The 15,330-nt window shown below is 41.6% G+C and overlaps 1 protein-coding gene across 1 annotated transcript in view; it reads left to right on the forward strand.

Annotated features, from left to right (window-relative positions):
* Positions 1-2,085: 2,085 nt before the first annotated feature.
* The window catches only part of ITGA8 (integrin subunit alpha 8), a 106,065-nt gene continuing 92,820 nt past the window's right edge, over positions 2,086-15,330 (forward strand). The window contains exons 1-3 of the mRNA XM_069859562.1: positions 2,086-2,245; positions 2,651-2,775; positions 13,410-13,510. Coding sequence (XP_069715663.1) covers positions 2,094-2,245; positions 2,651-2,775; positions 13,410-13,510 — 378 coding nt within the window. The 5' untranslated portion in view covers positions 2,086-2,093. The remainder of the gene's footprint in view (positions 2,246-2,650; positions 2,776-13,409; positions 13,511-15,330) is intronic.

Raw genomic sequence — 15,330 nt, forward strand, 5'->3', positions numbered from 1 at the left:
GTTTCTACATATTCTTAACAAAACCAGCTAGAACAGTATTGTGGGGCTTGCAGGAGCGAAACAGATAATCATAGAATCATTTAGGTTGGAAAAAACTTCAAGAACATTGAATAAATCTAAGATTGCCAAGTCACTACTGAACCATGTCCCTAAGCGCCAGATCTACACATCTTTTAAGTATGTGTGGGGATGGTGACTCAAGCACTTACCTGGGCAACTTGTTCCAGTGCTTGGTAACACTTTCAGTGAAGAAATTTTTCCTAATATCTGATATAAACGTCCCCTGGAACAACTTGAGGCTGTTTCATACTATCACTTGTCATTAGGAAAAGAGTCTAATACTCACCTGGCTACAACCTCCTTTCAGGTAGTTGTAGAGAGATAAGGTCACGCGTCAGCCTTCTCCAGATTAAACAATTCCAGCTCCCTCAGATGCTCTTCATAAGGCTTGTTCTTCAGACCCCTAACAAGCTTCTTTTACCTCCTCTAGACATGCTCCAGCAGCTCAATATCTTTCTTGTAATACAGGACTCAAAACCGAACACGGAATTCGAGGTGCGGCCTCACCAGGGTCAAGTTGAATGGTTGGACTCGATGATCCGGTGGATCTCTTCCAATCTGGTTATTCTGTGATTCTATGATTCTAAGTAGGGGGGCACAATTGCTTCCCTACTCCTGCTGGCCACACCAGTTCTGATACAGTCTAGGATATCATTGGCCTTCTTGGCTATCTGGTCACACTACTGGCTGATGTTCATTTGGCTGTCAACTGACATTCCCAGGTCCTTCTCTGCCAGGCAGCTTTCCAGCCACTCTTCCCCAGGCCTGTAGCGCTGCACAGGGTTGTTGTGGCCCAAGTGCAGGAGCTGACACTTAGCCTTGTTGAACTTCATGCAGTTGGCCTCAGCCCATCCATCCAGCCTGTCCAGAGCCCCATTTTAATACTTCTACGTGGAAATTATAAGAGGAGCTTTCTACAAGGTCATTTCAATGGAAAATGCAATAAAGAAGTACTGGTGATTTCTGTGGGAGAAGAGGCATGACTGCTTCTGCACGGACCTGTAGTCCAGGACTGCAGCAGTGCTTTTGTTCCTGTGAGGGTAAGGTCTCCCCTTCAGCATATTAAAACTACATATCCAGGCAAGCACTAACAGGGAAACTCAGAGAGTAATGCATTTTCTAATGTGTTCTGAGCTGTGTGGCTGGGTTTACATTTTTCCTGCGGTTAGAAAGGAGTTCTGATTGTTGGAGGTTTTTTTTCAAAATAATAGCCATGCTGGCAGCTACAGCAATCTGAAGGTCTATTTCCACCCACCCCAACCCCAGCATTTTAGTTTCCTAAATGGCATTTTCAAGTACTTGACTCTTCAGTACAAAGCTGGACGTGGAGAGAAGTTCAAGTAGAAACCATCAGCACCAGCTCTGCCATCTCCCGTTGCGAACACGCCTGTCCGAAGGCAGCCGGCGGTGATTCCACTGGGCAGAGGTCACAGAATCACAGAATCACAGAATCACTAGGTTGGAAAAGACCCACCGGATCATCGAGTCCAACCATTCCTACCAACCACTAAACCACGTCCCCAGGCACTTCATCCACCCGTCCCTTAAAACACCTCCAGGGATGAGGACTCAACCACCTCCTGGGCAGCCTGTTCCAGTGCCCAATGACCCTTTCCGTGAGAGGTCGGGGGGATCCGACTCAGCACGCATCTCTCCCGGCTTCGCCCCTGGCTTTCCTCGGTAAATCACCTCGGCTTCCCCAAATACAGTCTTGGTAGCTCGGCCAAAACACCTCCAAGCGCCCCGTTTAGCCGGGACGGAGAAACCTCGCCCCGTCCCCTGGTTCAGATTGGATATCAGGAAAATTTTCTTGACAGAAAGGGTACGGGGTGCGGTTTAGCAGGGGAGAGGCGCGGCCGGGCTCGAGGATCTCGGTCTTTTCCAGCCCAGGGACTCGGATCCCGCAGCCGGTCCCGGCGCCGGGGCTGAGCCCGTCCCGCCGCTCCCCGCGCTGCCGCCAGGGGGCGCCCCGGAGGGCCCCGCAGCCTCCCCGCCCGGCGGCGGCAGCTCCGTTGGCGGCGGCGGCGGCGAGGATGCTGCGCCCGCTGCTCCCGCTGTCAGCGCTGCTCTGGGCGCCCGCGCTGCTGGCGTTCAACCTGGACGAGGAGAAGCGCACGGTGTACAGCGGGCCCCCGGGAAGCTACTTCGGCTATTCGGTGGAGTTCTACATTCCCGACCCCAGCACGTGAGTGCCGTCGCCGGGACGGGACGGGGCGCTCCCCTCCGGGGGCCCGGGCTGAGCCCGAGCGAGCGGCTCCCGGCGGCTCCGGGGGCCCGGGCTGAGCCCGAATGAGCGGCCCCTGGGGTCCAGGGGTCTGGGCTGAGCGCCAGTGGGCGGCTCCGGGGCGCTCCGGGCAGCCCCACAACGAGCGGGTCCATGGCTGAGCCCAAGCGAGCGGCTCCGGCGGTCGAGGAGCCCGGGCTGCGCCGGAACGAGCGGCCCCGGGGCTCCGGGCTGTCCCCGAACGCCCGAGCGGCCCCGGGCCGCCCTGCTTGCCTGCCCGGGGCTGGGGGCTGCGGGGCGGTCGCTGGGCGAAGTGGGGTGACAGCCCCGGGTGAGCCGGTGACCCGGTGCCGGTGCGTTTCGCAGGGTCAGCGTCCTGGTGGGAGCTCCCAAAGCCAACACGACGCAGCCGGACATCGTGGAAGGAGGAGCGGTTTACTACTGCGGCTGGCCCGGCACCCGCTGCAGGCAGATCCCCTTCGACAGCACCAGTGAGTGCGGCCCCGGGCGGCCCTCGCGGCGGTGGAGCGGAGCCTCCCGGGAGCCGCGGGGCGGGGGTGTCGGTCCCCAGGGAAAGCGCGGCCCCCAGCATCCCAGCCGAGGGCATAACTGCCTCTCTTTTGTCTAAAGGCGTTAGTAAAGGCGTTTCTGGCAGATTCTTAATTTTGAAAATACTTGTTTTGAGTACTGAGACACGACCCCTCCCCATCGCGCGTACATCTCTGAATCCTGCACGCCACAGGGTTGTTTCTTTGCTGCTATTTTCAGCGAGGGGTTTTGCATCTTTTCAGATGAAGTACCTCCCGCGACATGCTTATTTAGCTTTTTTCAGAAAGCATTAATTTTATTTCGGAATACTGTAAGGTACATGCAAACTCATTTAAGCACAATGTGGATAGGTTATATCCGCTTCCAAAATCCTAAGACAGATGTTTCTTATTTAATTAGAAGGAACACGCATTTTAAACTATTCAGGCTGTTTATGTTTTCTGTTGTTTCTTTATAGGTCTTGAAAATAAGCTAAACCTATTGTCTGCGGGGACTTTAAAGCTGATGGTCTTTATTTAGGCAGACTTTGATAGTTTGACCTGACTTTTGATTCATGATTATTCTTTAGGTCATATTTAACCTGAACACTGGTAATTTATTTAAATGTGAACACAATACAACTCATCTTTTTTTCCTGAGAGCATGAGTTAAATTAGAAATGCTTACTTAAATGTAGCAAGTAAGCAGTGCGGTTCTTTTCCTCTTCCATTTCCAGCCACCCACACATCCTATTACTGTGTTAATGTGTAGGAGCTCTCCTCAGGATGACTTTCCCATCATGCTGGTCATTGTCCAAGACACAGTAAGAGCTATCTTCTGTATATATATGTTTATGGAGCTATTTGGACACGTAATACTGTGTACAGCATACGGTTTTGTACAAATGTGAACACAGGCAGTACGCATGCAGCATTATATTGTGATATGCCCTGAGTTTACCTCTTTAAAATGAAAACAATTTAGGAAATATTCCTGTATTTCCATCTTTTGGTTAGGTAGCTCCTATAGCAGAAGTGGAATGTATTATGTGTACAAATAATTTCAGGTTTAAATAGAAAACTTACAGACCAAATGGAAATTCCACTGCATTTTAAAGGGATGTTTAAAAAAAATTATATGAAAACCTAGTGATGAAACCTGGAAAGATATCTAGCTCTCTTGTGGGAAGCTCTAGAGAAGTCAACTAAAGAGATTCAGGGCAACTCCATACTCTAGGCAGATATGTCCTTTTGCAGATACTGTGTGTCAAATAAAGGCACCAACACAGGCTGATGAGCAAGTATATCAACAAGACTTTGGACTGTATCAACACAACTATTTAGCTTGGAATCTCTGAAGTGTGGTTGATTCAGTTATTTGTGTTGTCTGGATAGATGCCTGACTTGCAAATGGCTGAAGTTAAGCCAGAGAGAGCCAGTTGTGCAGATATAAATGCAGGGTACTTGAAGGAGGGATTGTAGTGTACTTAGGTTTAGCAGTGTTGCCACTAGCTGACTAATTCTGGTACCAAGGGCAGTAAAGGTGTCATTTCACACAATTCAGCAGTGGTTAACAAGGCACCAAGGGAAGGTTTATATAGCTTGTACCAGCACCCCTTCTTTATTGCCAGCAACATAAAGGCCATCTTCTCTCCAAAATACAGCACTTAGAGGAGTGAGTTTTGCATCTTTTCCACTATTCTGACAAACAGAGCTGTCCACATCAGCCCTAGCATAGATGACACTATTTCGAATAGTCTGTTACATGCAGTTCCTTTCGAAGCCTTTGGGCCTTGTATGCCTAGTGGAACTTAGATAGTCCTTAGTAAATATGAAGAGTATTTTCAGTTTACGGCTTTTTCTTGTACGCAGTATGCCTTCTCCCCACAACATCACTCAGAAATGCTGCTATTCCCATTTTAAATTTATATTGTCATTTTAATATTTATTCTGATAAACAAAAAGAATTCAGCCTGGGTTGTCAAAAATCACACAGGAAGTTGGGGATGATGCTGGTTACTGACTCAGGATTTTTTCTTTTTCCTCCAGTTCCTTAACTACAAGATTATCCTTTCTCCTAAAACAAAAACACCCAGTACTTGTTAGAAGACTGGGAATTCAGCTCTAGCAGCTTTAATTTTAAAGCTTAATGCTTTGTACCTCATAGGAGATTTTTAAAAGTCTTGGAAAGCTTTGGAAAAACAAAAACTGCAGAGGCTGCTTTAGAGCTGGAAGATTTCACTTTGGTGCATTTTTATACAGGGCTTTTTTAAGTACTTTTTTCTTGGCCCTAACCAAATAGTATCAGCTCTTCCAGTTAGATACACTAAGCAAAATAAAAGAAACAAAACTGCTGAATAACTGAAAGCATTTTTAATTAAGATCAGAAGTAAAAATTAAGTGGAACTGGAAATAAAGACATAGTGCAATGCACTTAAAAGGCAGCGTGATCCAACAAAGAGATGAAGAGTTTACTAAATCAGTATTTTTCAGCCATGAGAGTTCAGAGGAGGACTCCTAAATTCTAAGGAATTTTTAAAAGAAAAGTGGATTCACATATGCTATTTCCCAAGTTAGGTGTCACAGAAACTGAAATTTCCACCATAAATTCAAGAAATCAACAGTTCTCACGGGCTGGAAACCACTGGTTTACATTGTGTATGAACATGGGGGCTTGTGTCCTCCATTTGTGAGGGCTGCATATGCAAATGAAGCTCAGTTATATTGCATTGAATGCAAGTTATGTTCTGCTGTTGAGAAGGAAACATACAGTGCACTAGGATGTTATTTGGACTTCTACTGCCACAAATAAGTATGTAAGTGGACACCTAATTGGTAGGACTCATGTGTAACTCTTGAGTTTATTTCACTATTTCCACAACAACAGCAGACATCATTTCAAGAAGGGTTCCTTCATTTGCAAATGCTTTGATGTTTTTTGTATTAACACTGTTACTATCTCAGTCCTACTAAATGAAAACAGTGAGAACATTGACTAGTATTCTGTGATGACTTCTGTCAAGATTCTGGGCATCAAATATTGTGGTGTTACAGGTGTGGAGCTGGTTTCTACTAATTTATAGTTATCCTGTCTTTTGCAGATACTGAGATTTTACTGAATGAATGGATAGATATGCCTTGTTATAGGGCTGTAAAGTAAAACAACCCAGAAAGTAACAAAATATTTCTCCACAAGCATTTAATGCTTGTTAAGAGGCAATGATAAGCAAGAACATGCTCATAAATCAGGGAAGGAAGAAAAAAAATAATTTGTTGAGTTTGTAAAGTAGTATTTCCTTAGACAGAGGGAGCACTTGTTCAAAAAGTGGCTTGAGGGAACCAAGTACGTGAAAGACACCTTAGCGAAAAACTTAGGTTTGCTTAGGTTAATATTATGATGGTAAGTGCTGATATAGGATGCTGTTTGGTCCTGTAAAGGCTGTTTTATTGAAGAGTTTTGTTTCTCTGTGAATAATTTATTTGTATTTTTAAAATAGCTAAAGGTTTAGTTTAAAGAAAGTTATTCTGTATCCTGCATGTCATAGTCCTGAAGGGAGAATACAAATGCTAAGCCTAACTGGACCTGACATCCTGACACTTCTGTAAGACAACTGTGATGATCCCCAGTGGATCAGAGATCTGACACTACCAGGGTTGCATCCAGAGTCACTGGCAAGGTGCAGCTGATCTCCTTGCCACCACACAGGCTGTGACTCTCAGGACTAAACTCTATTCGTTGTGTCATGTAAGCTTTAAATGACAAAAGACAAATCCTTGTGATTTGCAAAGCTCTCCTTTTTTCTTAGAAACTAAGGTCCCATGAGGTATTGCACTGGTTACTAATTTGTACCCACTAGGAATGCTCAGCAGTCACTCAATTCCCGATGAAAGACACAAAAACCTCTTTAAAAAAAATGTCATTGCTTCTGAGTGCCTTGTTCTAGCTGTCAAATACAGACTGGGTTCCTCACCACTAGCACTGATACTCAAAACCAAGACTACTCCTGAAGTCGTATCTGTGGCAATGTGCATGCGTTAGGGTGTCCAGACTGGTCTGAGTGCTACCAGTAACTGCATAATTTGTGGAAATGTGGAAATGTGTGCCAGCTAAACTACCCTGCTGAGAAGATGGCTTAGTTAGAGTTAATACAGGTGCAAGAGTATTTGCCACCCATTCCTGACAGTCATATCACCTAACTGAATTTGTTCTATAGGCAATTCTCCCCAGTTGTCACTAACTTCTCAGGTCCCTCAGCATTCTGCTTCATAGCAGTTAATCCAGAGACTGCCAAAGCAATAAGGTGATTTACTTGCAAACTAATATCAACAAGTAATCCTATTGATAAAATATTGTTCCTGAAAAGGGACAGGGGAGCAGAGGAGGGGAAGAGGATGAAATACTGTAGGATTTGGGCTGAGCCATCTATAAGCGAGTCATGTAACCAGACATTCCCATATGGGTTGGCCAGTGATATGGCCCCTGTCCAAGAAGGGGGTTTAGCAGGAACTGTCTGTGTTTCCTGCTGTTGACAAAGCACTGACACTGCAATCCTGTGTTTGCAGTCCTTTAAAGCTCCCTAAATCTCAGTGCTGGGGCCAAGACTCTGGGAAGAAGCTGAAAGGACTGCCCCCGAGAACACAACTGGTGCTTTAACCCCCTCCATTGCTGCAGGGAACTGAGATAAAGTGTAATGGAAGGGCTTTTTGTATCCCCTTAGTCCAGCAGATATGGACTGGAGGGCGGTGACTCTTCTCCCTTGTTTCCCTGCTCTGTCCTGTTGCAGTGCAGTGTAAGTCTGTGATACTTTTGAAACTCAATGAGAGGGCAGGGGAAGAAGTGTTGGCATTATATTAAAGGACTGTGAGCTGTCTTTCCTTTCTTAGCTACACAAAGCTAACTTCTCCTTTTCAGTTTCTCCATTAGGAAATGAGGTTTACAATGACTATTTCTGCTATAGCATTCAGGCAAAGTTACCGAGTCCCTGTATTTAAGCTGGATGCTCTTCCTTTCAGCAGCCAGGAGAGGAGGCAGGAGAGCAAGATGAAGAACACTTTCTCCCCGCTTGATTAGCTGGGGAGCTTCTGAACCACTCAAAGCATCTTGCAGCCAGAAGCAAACTTAAATACCACCTGAAGTGCACTGTTGTTTTTGAAATCTGGTAAAAAAACTAATAGTTTGTGTTTCAGAAACTCCTTATAATGGTCATTTTTAATTGTAATACTTAACAGACTGCAACAAGTCCTTATGTTTTAAATTAGCTCCTAGAGGCAGAATTTTAGATACCATTTCACTTAAGTTTGCAGAACTCATTGCTCTGTTGTCTTTGCTATCATTTAACTTTACCAGGTTTAGTAAAATAAGTTATATTTTTTCTAAACTAGCTGGAGAAAATTTGAGCAGCCTGTGAAGAGGAAGAAGGGAGGGGGCTATAGATCAGTTCTGTCCAAGCATGCAGTTGATGAAGAACATGAGTTAATCTCACCAGCTGCTGAGCTGATTGTAACAGAACCCAGGTATTGTATAAGGAAGGATGTATCATGGGACTCAAGAGGTTTAGTTACATGAAAAAATCATTAGCTGTAAAGATGGTTAAGATTCTAGGGAAAACTTAGAATCCTGTTTTAAAACAGAATTTGCATCTGAAGAGAAAGTTCTGAGGGAGAACATTGTTGTACTTTGAAATGTTGATACATTTCAGTCCACTTTGCCAATGAGACCTTATCTAGAGCCTCATGGTTCAATTGTAGCATTCTGATTTATAATAGACCCTCACTGGTTTCTTTTATAAGTCTCAGCCTTATCTAAAGAAAGGAAAAAAGAATACCCTTAGTTATGCTGGTTCAAGCCCTGAGGTTTTAATTTGTTTTTGATCAGATTGTACTTAGGGATAAAATCCTGTTGGACTTGATGGTTTTTTTGATTCATGGAATGGCAGTCCAAATAAAGCTCTCTAGATACGATCTATAAAATTAAAATAACTCATATGAATAGCATCTAAAGCTCAACAAACCCCAGAAATTAAATAGATGTTTGCAGAATCAGATAAACCTAAAAATAGAAGCAACTCTTCTTGTCATGCTAACATTTTGCATGTCCTTAGTGTCTGTAAACACTATGGAGTCTTTTTTCCCCCAGCATTATGTTATAGCCAGTTGCTTGGCTTGGTTCCCTAGATCATAGTCTTTAGCTTTGCATTTGCATTCTGTGTTTCTGTTGAGAATCTATTATCAATGACCCTGTAAAATTTACTGACTTACCTTTGCTTAGTAATGGGTGGTATCGTTGGAATCTTTTATGGAAGTTATACCAAAAAAAATCACCATGCCATGGTGATGTTGTTGACAAGACCAGGCAGAACCCTAGTGATCAGCAGGGCTGATTTCAAAGTTAGTTGAGGCTGCTTGGAGCCTTGCGTAGCCAAATTCTGAAACTACCCAAGGATGGAGATGCCACAAGCTGTTCCAGTGCTCACTCTGAAGTGTATTTTCTTTATTTCTGATCAGAAATTCCCTTGCTGTAACTTGTGTAATTTGCCTATTTTCGTTTTTTCTGTGGACTTCAAATGAGAGTTTGGCTCTCTCTTCTCTCTACCTATTGAACACTGGATGAAGGGGAAATAGATCCTCTGTTCATTTCTCTTCTTTGGGCCAAACACCCACAAGTCTTGTACTAGTGTCTTGAAACTGTACATAGAATTCCAAGTGTTATCACCGTATGAAGGGGATATTTACTTTCCTTGACATATGTATATTTATATAAACTTAAATGTTTGTTGGTTTCATATGTTTTTATTCTTATTTCATATAAATATGAATAGGTTGAGGTGATAATTCACCTCTGCTTTGTGTATATATATAGCTATGCCTAAATATATGAAGTATATATATTGCATTTTATATTATCTATATCTTCTCATATGTATGGATGTGCATAAACACACACACACACTTATCAAAATACATATTTGAAAGGAATTTGCCATCCTGGATGTAGTTTATGTAGGTAGATTAGAGGGCAGAGTGTAACTGAGCCTGCTGCAGATGCCTGGTTAATGGCCATCTGCGTTTTTCAAGTACGTACAGGAAAACACACACGGAGCAAGTAAAGTTAATACTTTTCAAAGCTCCTGAAGGGTGAGAACTTGCCCGAAAGAGTTGGATTACGTAGCCAGATTTGCTGCTTTGACTAGAAGCATTGTTTTCCTGTGCTACATTTTATTAAATTATTTTGATTTTATTTTGCTCATTTGATTTTTTTTCAAATTATGATAGATGCTGCATTTTTTACTTTTAGTTTTCAAGAGCTGAATGCATTGAAATGAGCTGCTATCACTGTTTGCAAATACATCTGTTTCTTATGCAGATCCCGATTACTCCAACAAAGAACTATTTCTGAAAGTAATGTTTAATTCATACCCGTTAAACAGTTTCTAATGTGCTGACTCAGAGACCAATCCCTGTAGAAAGCACCAAATTTAGTCTGATGTGTGCAAATGATGCATTTGCATCAAAAGTTGCTCCAGGTTCAGGCTTTAATTCCTGAAAATTGATCTCTGCACTCTTGTTCTTACATAGGTTTGGTTTTTACTGCCTGAGTTCAACTATTTCTACTTGTCCAGCTATTGTTTTGGTAGTTTAAGGGGCCTTTTTCCCTTTGGTAGCCCATAGGTGCCTCAAGTCTGAAAGACTGGATGAAGGAACACTGATTTTGAGAATCATGTTTCGTCCTCTCCAGAGCTGCTTCTGAAGCTGGATTGTGGGGCAGCACCAATGTGTAGGAGTCTTGGCTCCTGCAGTAGAAAATGAGATGCTTTTGGGTTGCTGAAATGCAGTTTAAGGATGTCCTTGCATGCACATTTCTATCTGTACGTCTCTCTGCTCTTTGTGTAGTCCTGGTTGTCTGGGCAGTAGTCTGCAATACAGTTGTAGACAGTACGATTAAGAGTGACTCCAGGGCTGAGTTTCAAGCCAAATTTGCGAATCATCCAGACTGCTGACCATCTGGAACAGCTCCTGGACTGGCTCTGAAGCAATCCAGCTGGTACTTAGGCACTCCCTGGACCACTCTGTGGACAGGTTGAGGCGTTACGTGCCCAGCCCAGCTGCTGCCTTGTATTCTAGTTATCCTTGCATTAGTGTCATGTATCGTGATACAAGATAGCCTGGACTCCTTCCTAAAAGGGGCCAGACATTCTTCTCCAGAATGCAACCTGAATTCAGGCCAAGTTTTCCTGCTTGCAGAAATATCACTTATTCTGTAGGTAAGGTATAGTAGAAACATAGCCTCAGACCTCCATAAATAAGGAGAGAGATTTGCTGTGTCGTATAGGGGTGTTGTCAGGACACAAATGAGGGGATTTTATAAGACACTAAGATAACATAGTTTTGAGGGATGTACTAAAGCCAGAAATAACAACTTCTAAAATTTGGGTTTTTTACATTTCATTTGGGATTTTACTGAGTAAACAAATAGCTATCTACAGTTGGTAAAAAGATTAAGTACTTCTAGGCCATGGTTCTTCTGACCTTCTGAGCTTTAGGAGAAGAACTGTGCCCTCAGTTGCAAGTGAATGATTAGCTCAGAAGTAGGCATTTACAGGGATTTCATTCAGAGCCTGGTTGTCTAGTGGAGTACAATCAGGGCACCGTAATGACAGCCCACCTCTCTTCAGACAAGTTAGTTGTGTATATAGTTTCATTTTGATAAAGTTACAGGGGAAGCAGTAGCTGGTTGAAATACTGATTGGTCATTGCATACAAAAGAATAAGCTGTATTTTAAGGCACAACCTCAGAAAATGGGAAAACTACTCCATTGCTCCAGCAGGGATCCTGAACAGAGGTGATTAGAGAATTTTTGCCGATAGAGGTTGATCGGGGAAAAAAGACCCCTTATTTATTAATTTGGGTGTAATATTTTACTGTTTCTTTTATAACGAGAATCCCATGCCACGTGATGAAAGTTTCACTATATTCCACTAAGTGGGATGGGAGTGTGTACAGTTCTTGCAGATCAGACAAATTCAGTCATGGATTTTATAAATCTTGCAAACAGTTGTCCTAGTTTGAAAAACTAACATCTCTCAAATCTGAGTATACATTGCCAGTAGAGGATTATGATTTAAAATGTAAGCTGTTTTTAGGTTGGGATACTGGTGGTGAGTGTCCTCAGAGCCAGGCTAGTGTTGACTCCTGCAAGCTGCTTGTAGCTGTTTTTCAGGCTTCAAAAGCTTTGTTTCTATCAAGGTCTCATCTGTGGACATTGATCATGTTCAGATCTACTGAAGCATTAAAAAAAGAGAAAAAAAACCCCAGCAAACCTTTAAAGTTTGAAAGAGTCTGACTTTACTGGAAAAAATAATCAAAAGTGGTGTGGCCAACAGCTAGGTAGAAGCTAGCAGCTCCTACAGTGCAGTGTGTCAATGTTGCTGTCTGCCATACTCAAAGTTTGGGCTTAAATTAAATAAAATGTATTTTTAAAATGAGTATTTTAAAGTGATTTTAAGTTGTTCTTCCTGAATTTTTAAGATCTAAATGTTCCTAAAATTTATCTCTCATCTCTCTAAGCATGGATTTCTGTACTTTCCCAGGAAGTGTTGTTTTTTTAAAGGTGACAATTATACCAGATATATTTTTCCTAATTTTAAAAAAAATTGCGTGAATTCATACAACATAAACTAACGTTACATTTTTTTCCTAAGTTCCAAGGTAGACAGTATATGTTTTTATTTTCACTCAGAGTGAATAAAAAGGCTTGATCCTTGTGAAATCTCTCCTGATATGAACCAGAAACAAATGTAAGGGAATGTAGATATACAGGGGAAGGAGTAATGCCCTGCTTAAGTATAAATTGAGAAGTTCATTAGGAATGACTGGTAAAGAAAGAGCATAACTCATGAACATATGGAAAATCGGTTTACTTCAGAGAACTGAGGGTGAAAGGAAGGGATGACTGCTTTTTATTAAAACCTGAAATGCATTATAATTGGCCTGAGTCTGTGCCCAGATGGCTTCTTTTATGCTGATATCTGCAAGCGTGTATCAAGAGTGTATATAAAGCAACATTAAGAAGCTGTCTCTTGTGACAGTTTGTACACATGTAGTTCTGTTAAAAACTAAGTCCTTTCCTATCTGCAGTGTTGGTCTTTGAATAAGCATGCTGAGAAATTCCGTTTGTTTGACAAAAACTAATCACTGAACATACTTTTTTTTCACATGGAAAATTTCTACCACTGATGAGAAAAGTTTTTAGGACTTTTCACCTGTTTTGGTAGATTCTTGTTCATTCTTCATAATAAATTCCTAGTAAACTCTTCTTGGCAGAGGATAACACAGGGTTTCTTCCTCCAGTCGTTTGACTTTTATTCTGAAGTTTAAGTGTAATTATTTAGAGTTTTTACATGTTAATTTAAGTAAGTTGGTTTCCACTGATCAGTGAAAAACCTGAATGATACTGAAATGACCAATAAATAATAAACTGGTAGGACAATGACAGTGGAACCAATGTAACATAAACATTAGTCTGATCACTTGTATCTGTAGTTCATAGGGTAAATCTTTATAAAATAAGGTGTCAACATACTACTTCTTTCCTTGTCAGATAACAGGAAAATTAAAGTCAATGGCACCAGAGAACCTATTGAATTTAAGACAAATCAATGGTTTGGAGCAACAGTCAAAGCTCATAAAGAAAAAGTTGTGGTAAGTCATGCATTGGGTATTCACTGGTGAGAATGTTTATTTTTCTCAAATGCGTATCTTTAATAGTGTAAATTATGGAAACAGCTCTATGATTATGCATTAATTATAAAAGAGATGGTGCATATAACTCAGAAAATGGAAGCAGTCTATAAAATCAGGTTGAACTGATGAAGTGAAGATGATTCACTGCCGTGTGAAATTAACAGAAAGCCCTATTGTTATGGAATTGAATGATGTTTTTTCTTAAACAGATAATGGACATTATGTACAGTAACCAATAGATATACAATATACAGTGTTTTGTATTATAAAGCTTTATTTGGAATGCTAAATGCAGAATGTAAAGTAAGCCAAGAACTTGTGCTGAAGATCAGTTAGTAAGAGAAAGCATTGACCTTTTTTGTCACATTGACATTATTTTGAACAGCTATGTCATATTCACGGTACAACAGCTACAAAAAGGTCATGATAAAATAGCTCCAAATCAAGATTGTTGTCAAAGTTCAGTGTCTCTTTTCCAGCTTTACTGCACATTTTACCTGTATTGATAGAGGGCCGCTTGCATGGGGCAAGTACTTTTGTTGCTTAATAAAGTGGTGGTGATGCTGCTCGTGCACAGACATTTCATATTTACAGTTTATGCCCTAAGGTTTACAATGAAAATGTCACTGAAGTAGTTGTGATAAGAATAATTTGGGTGTTAATTTTTACAATTACAAAGCAATAATTTGTTGTCTTGGGATTTGCTTAAAACTTCCAATTATTACATTTGAGGCAGAAAAGCAGAGATGTATCTAAACGAAATGCTTTCCTTTATATTCTGTGCCTTGTGGTTAACCCAGGGCAGGATTTTGACATGAAACAGGTAATGAATAACACATTACCCTATTCTGTTATACAGCTAAGTAAATGAAAAAATCCTAAAAGTAGCTGAAGATTTTTCATTTTGTGTCCTCTGGGAAACAACAGTTCACAACTGAAATAGTGTAGTTCTTTATCACCATTTTTCGAATCTTAATCAAGTGAGCAGAAAACCTCATCATTAACTGATGTGCTTTGTCTGTACTAACCAAATTTTCTTTTGCTTCTGATAACTTTTTTCAGGCTTTCTGAAACACAGATACAGTCAGCACTGTTCAGGCAAAAACTTGAAGAGGAAAGCTAGAAAACTGTGTTTTTTAAGCTTTGTAAACTGAAAGGAGAGAGAAAAAGAAAACATCATCAATCTGTCAGAAACTTATTTTTAAACCATAAATGTGGTAGTAAACCTCACTAGGTCAACATTTATGATTATATTGAGTTCAGTCCATTTTGGTCAATGTCAAGTGCACCTGAAATCGTATTTACAGGACACATACTCCTCTTTGCTGTGCTCAGCTCTCCAATATGTTTTAACCTGCAAGGTCTTCTAGGCAGTGGCATGTTAAGAGTCCGTGTTCCTTAAACCAATGTTTCAGAAGCTCTGACTTTCATGGTAGGCTCTGAGTAGCACAGTGGTTCATCCAACTGGAACTGATTGCAGAACTAAGGCTTATATAGTAATGTGAAATATAGGAATGCCTTGCCAGAGGTAGATGGGTTTCTGATTGGAAAAGTAAGACAAAGTAGGATATGAACGAAGGATTTGTTTGTATCTTACAGAGGCAAGGTTGTAGGGAGAGGCTGTGTCTTCCTCCCCACCCTCCTCCAGACAACTGAAAAGTTTAAGGGCACAGAACTCCTGAAGAATGGCTCACTTACCTGACAGCTAATCTTTTTTAATTTTTCCAATTATTTGAATTACTTTCAAAAGCCATAATCTCTCTTTCTGTGCAGCTGGT

The sequence above is a fragment of the Phaenicophaeus curvirostris genome, chromosome 6 (assembly GCF_032191515.1).
Source record: "Phaenicophaeus curvirostris isolate KB17595 chromosome 6, BPBGC_Pcur_1.0, whole genome shotgun sequence".
Classification (NCBI taxonomy): domain Eukaryota; kingdom Metazoa; phylum Chordata; class Aves; order Cuculiformes; family Cuculidae; genus Phaenicophaeus; species Phaenicophaeus curvirostris.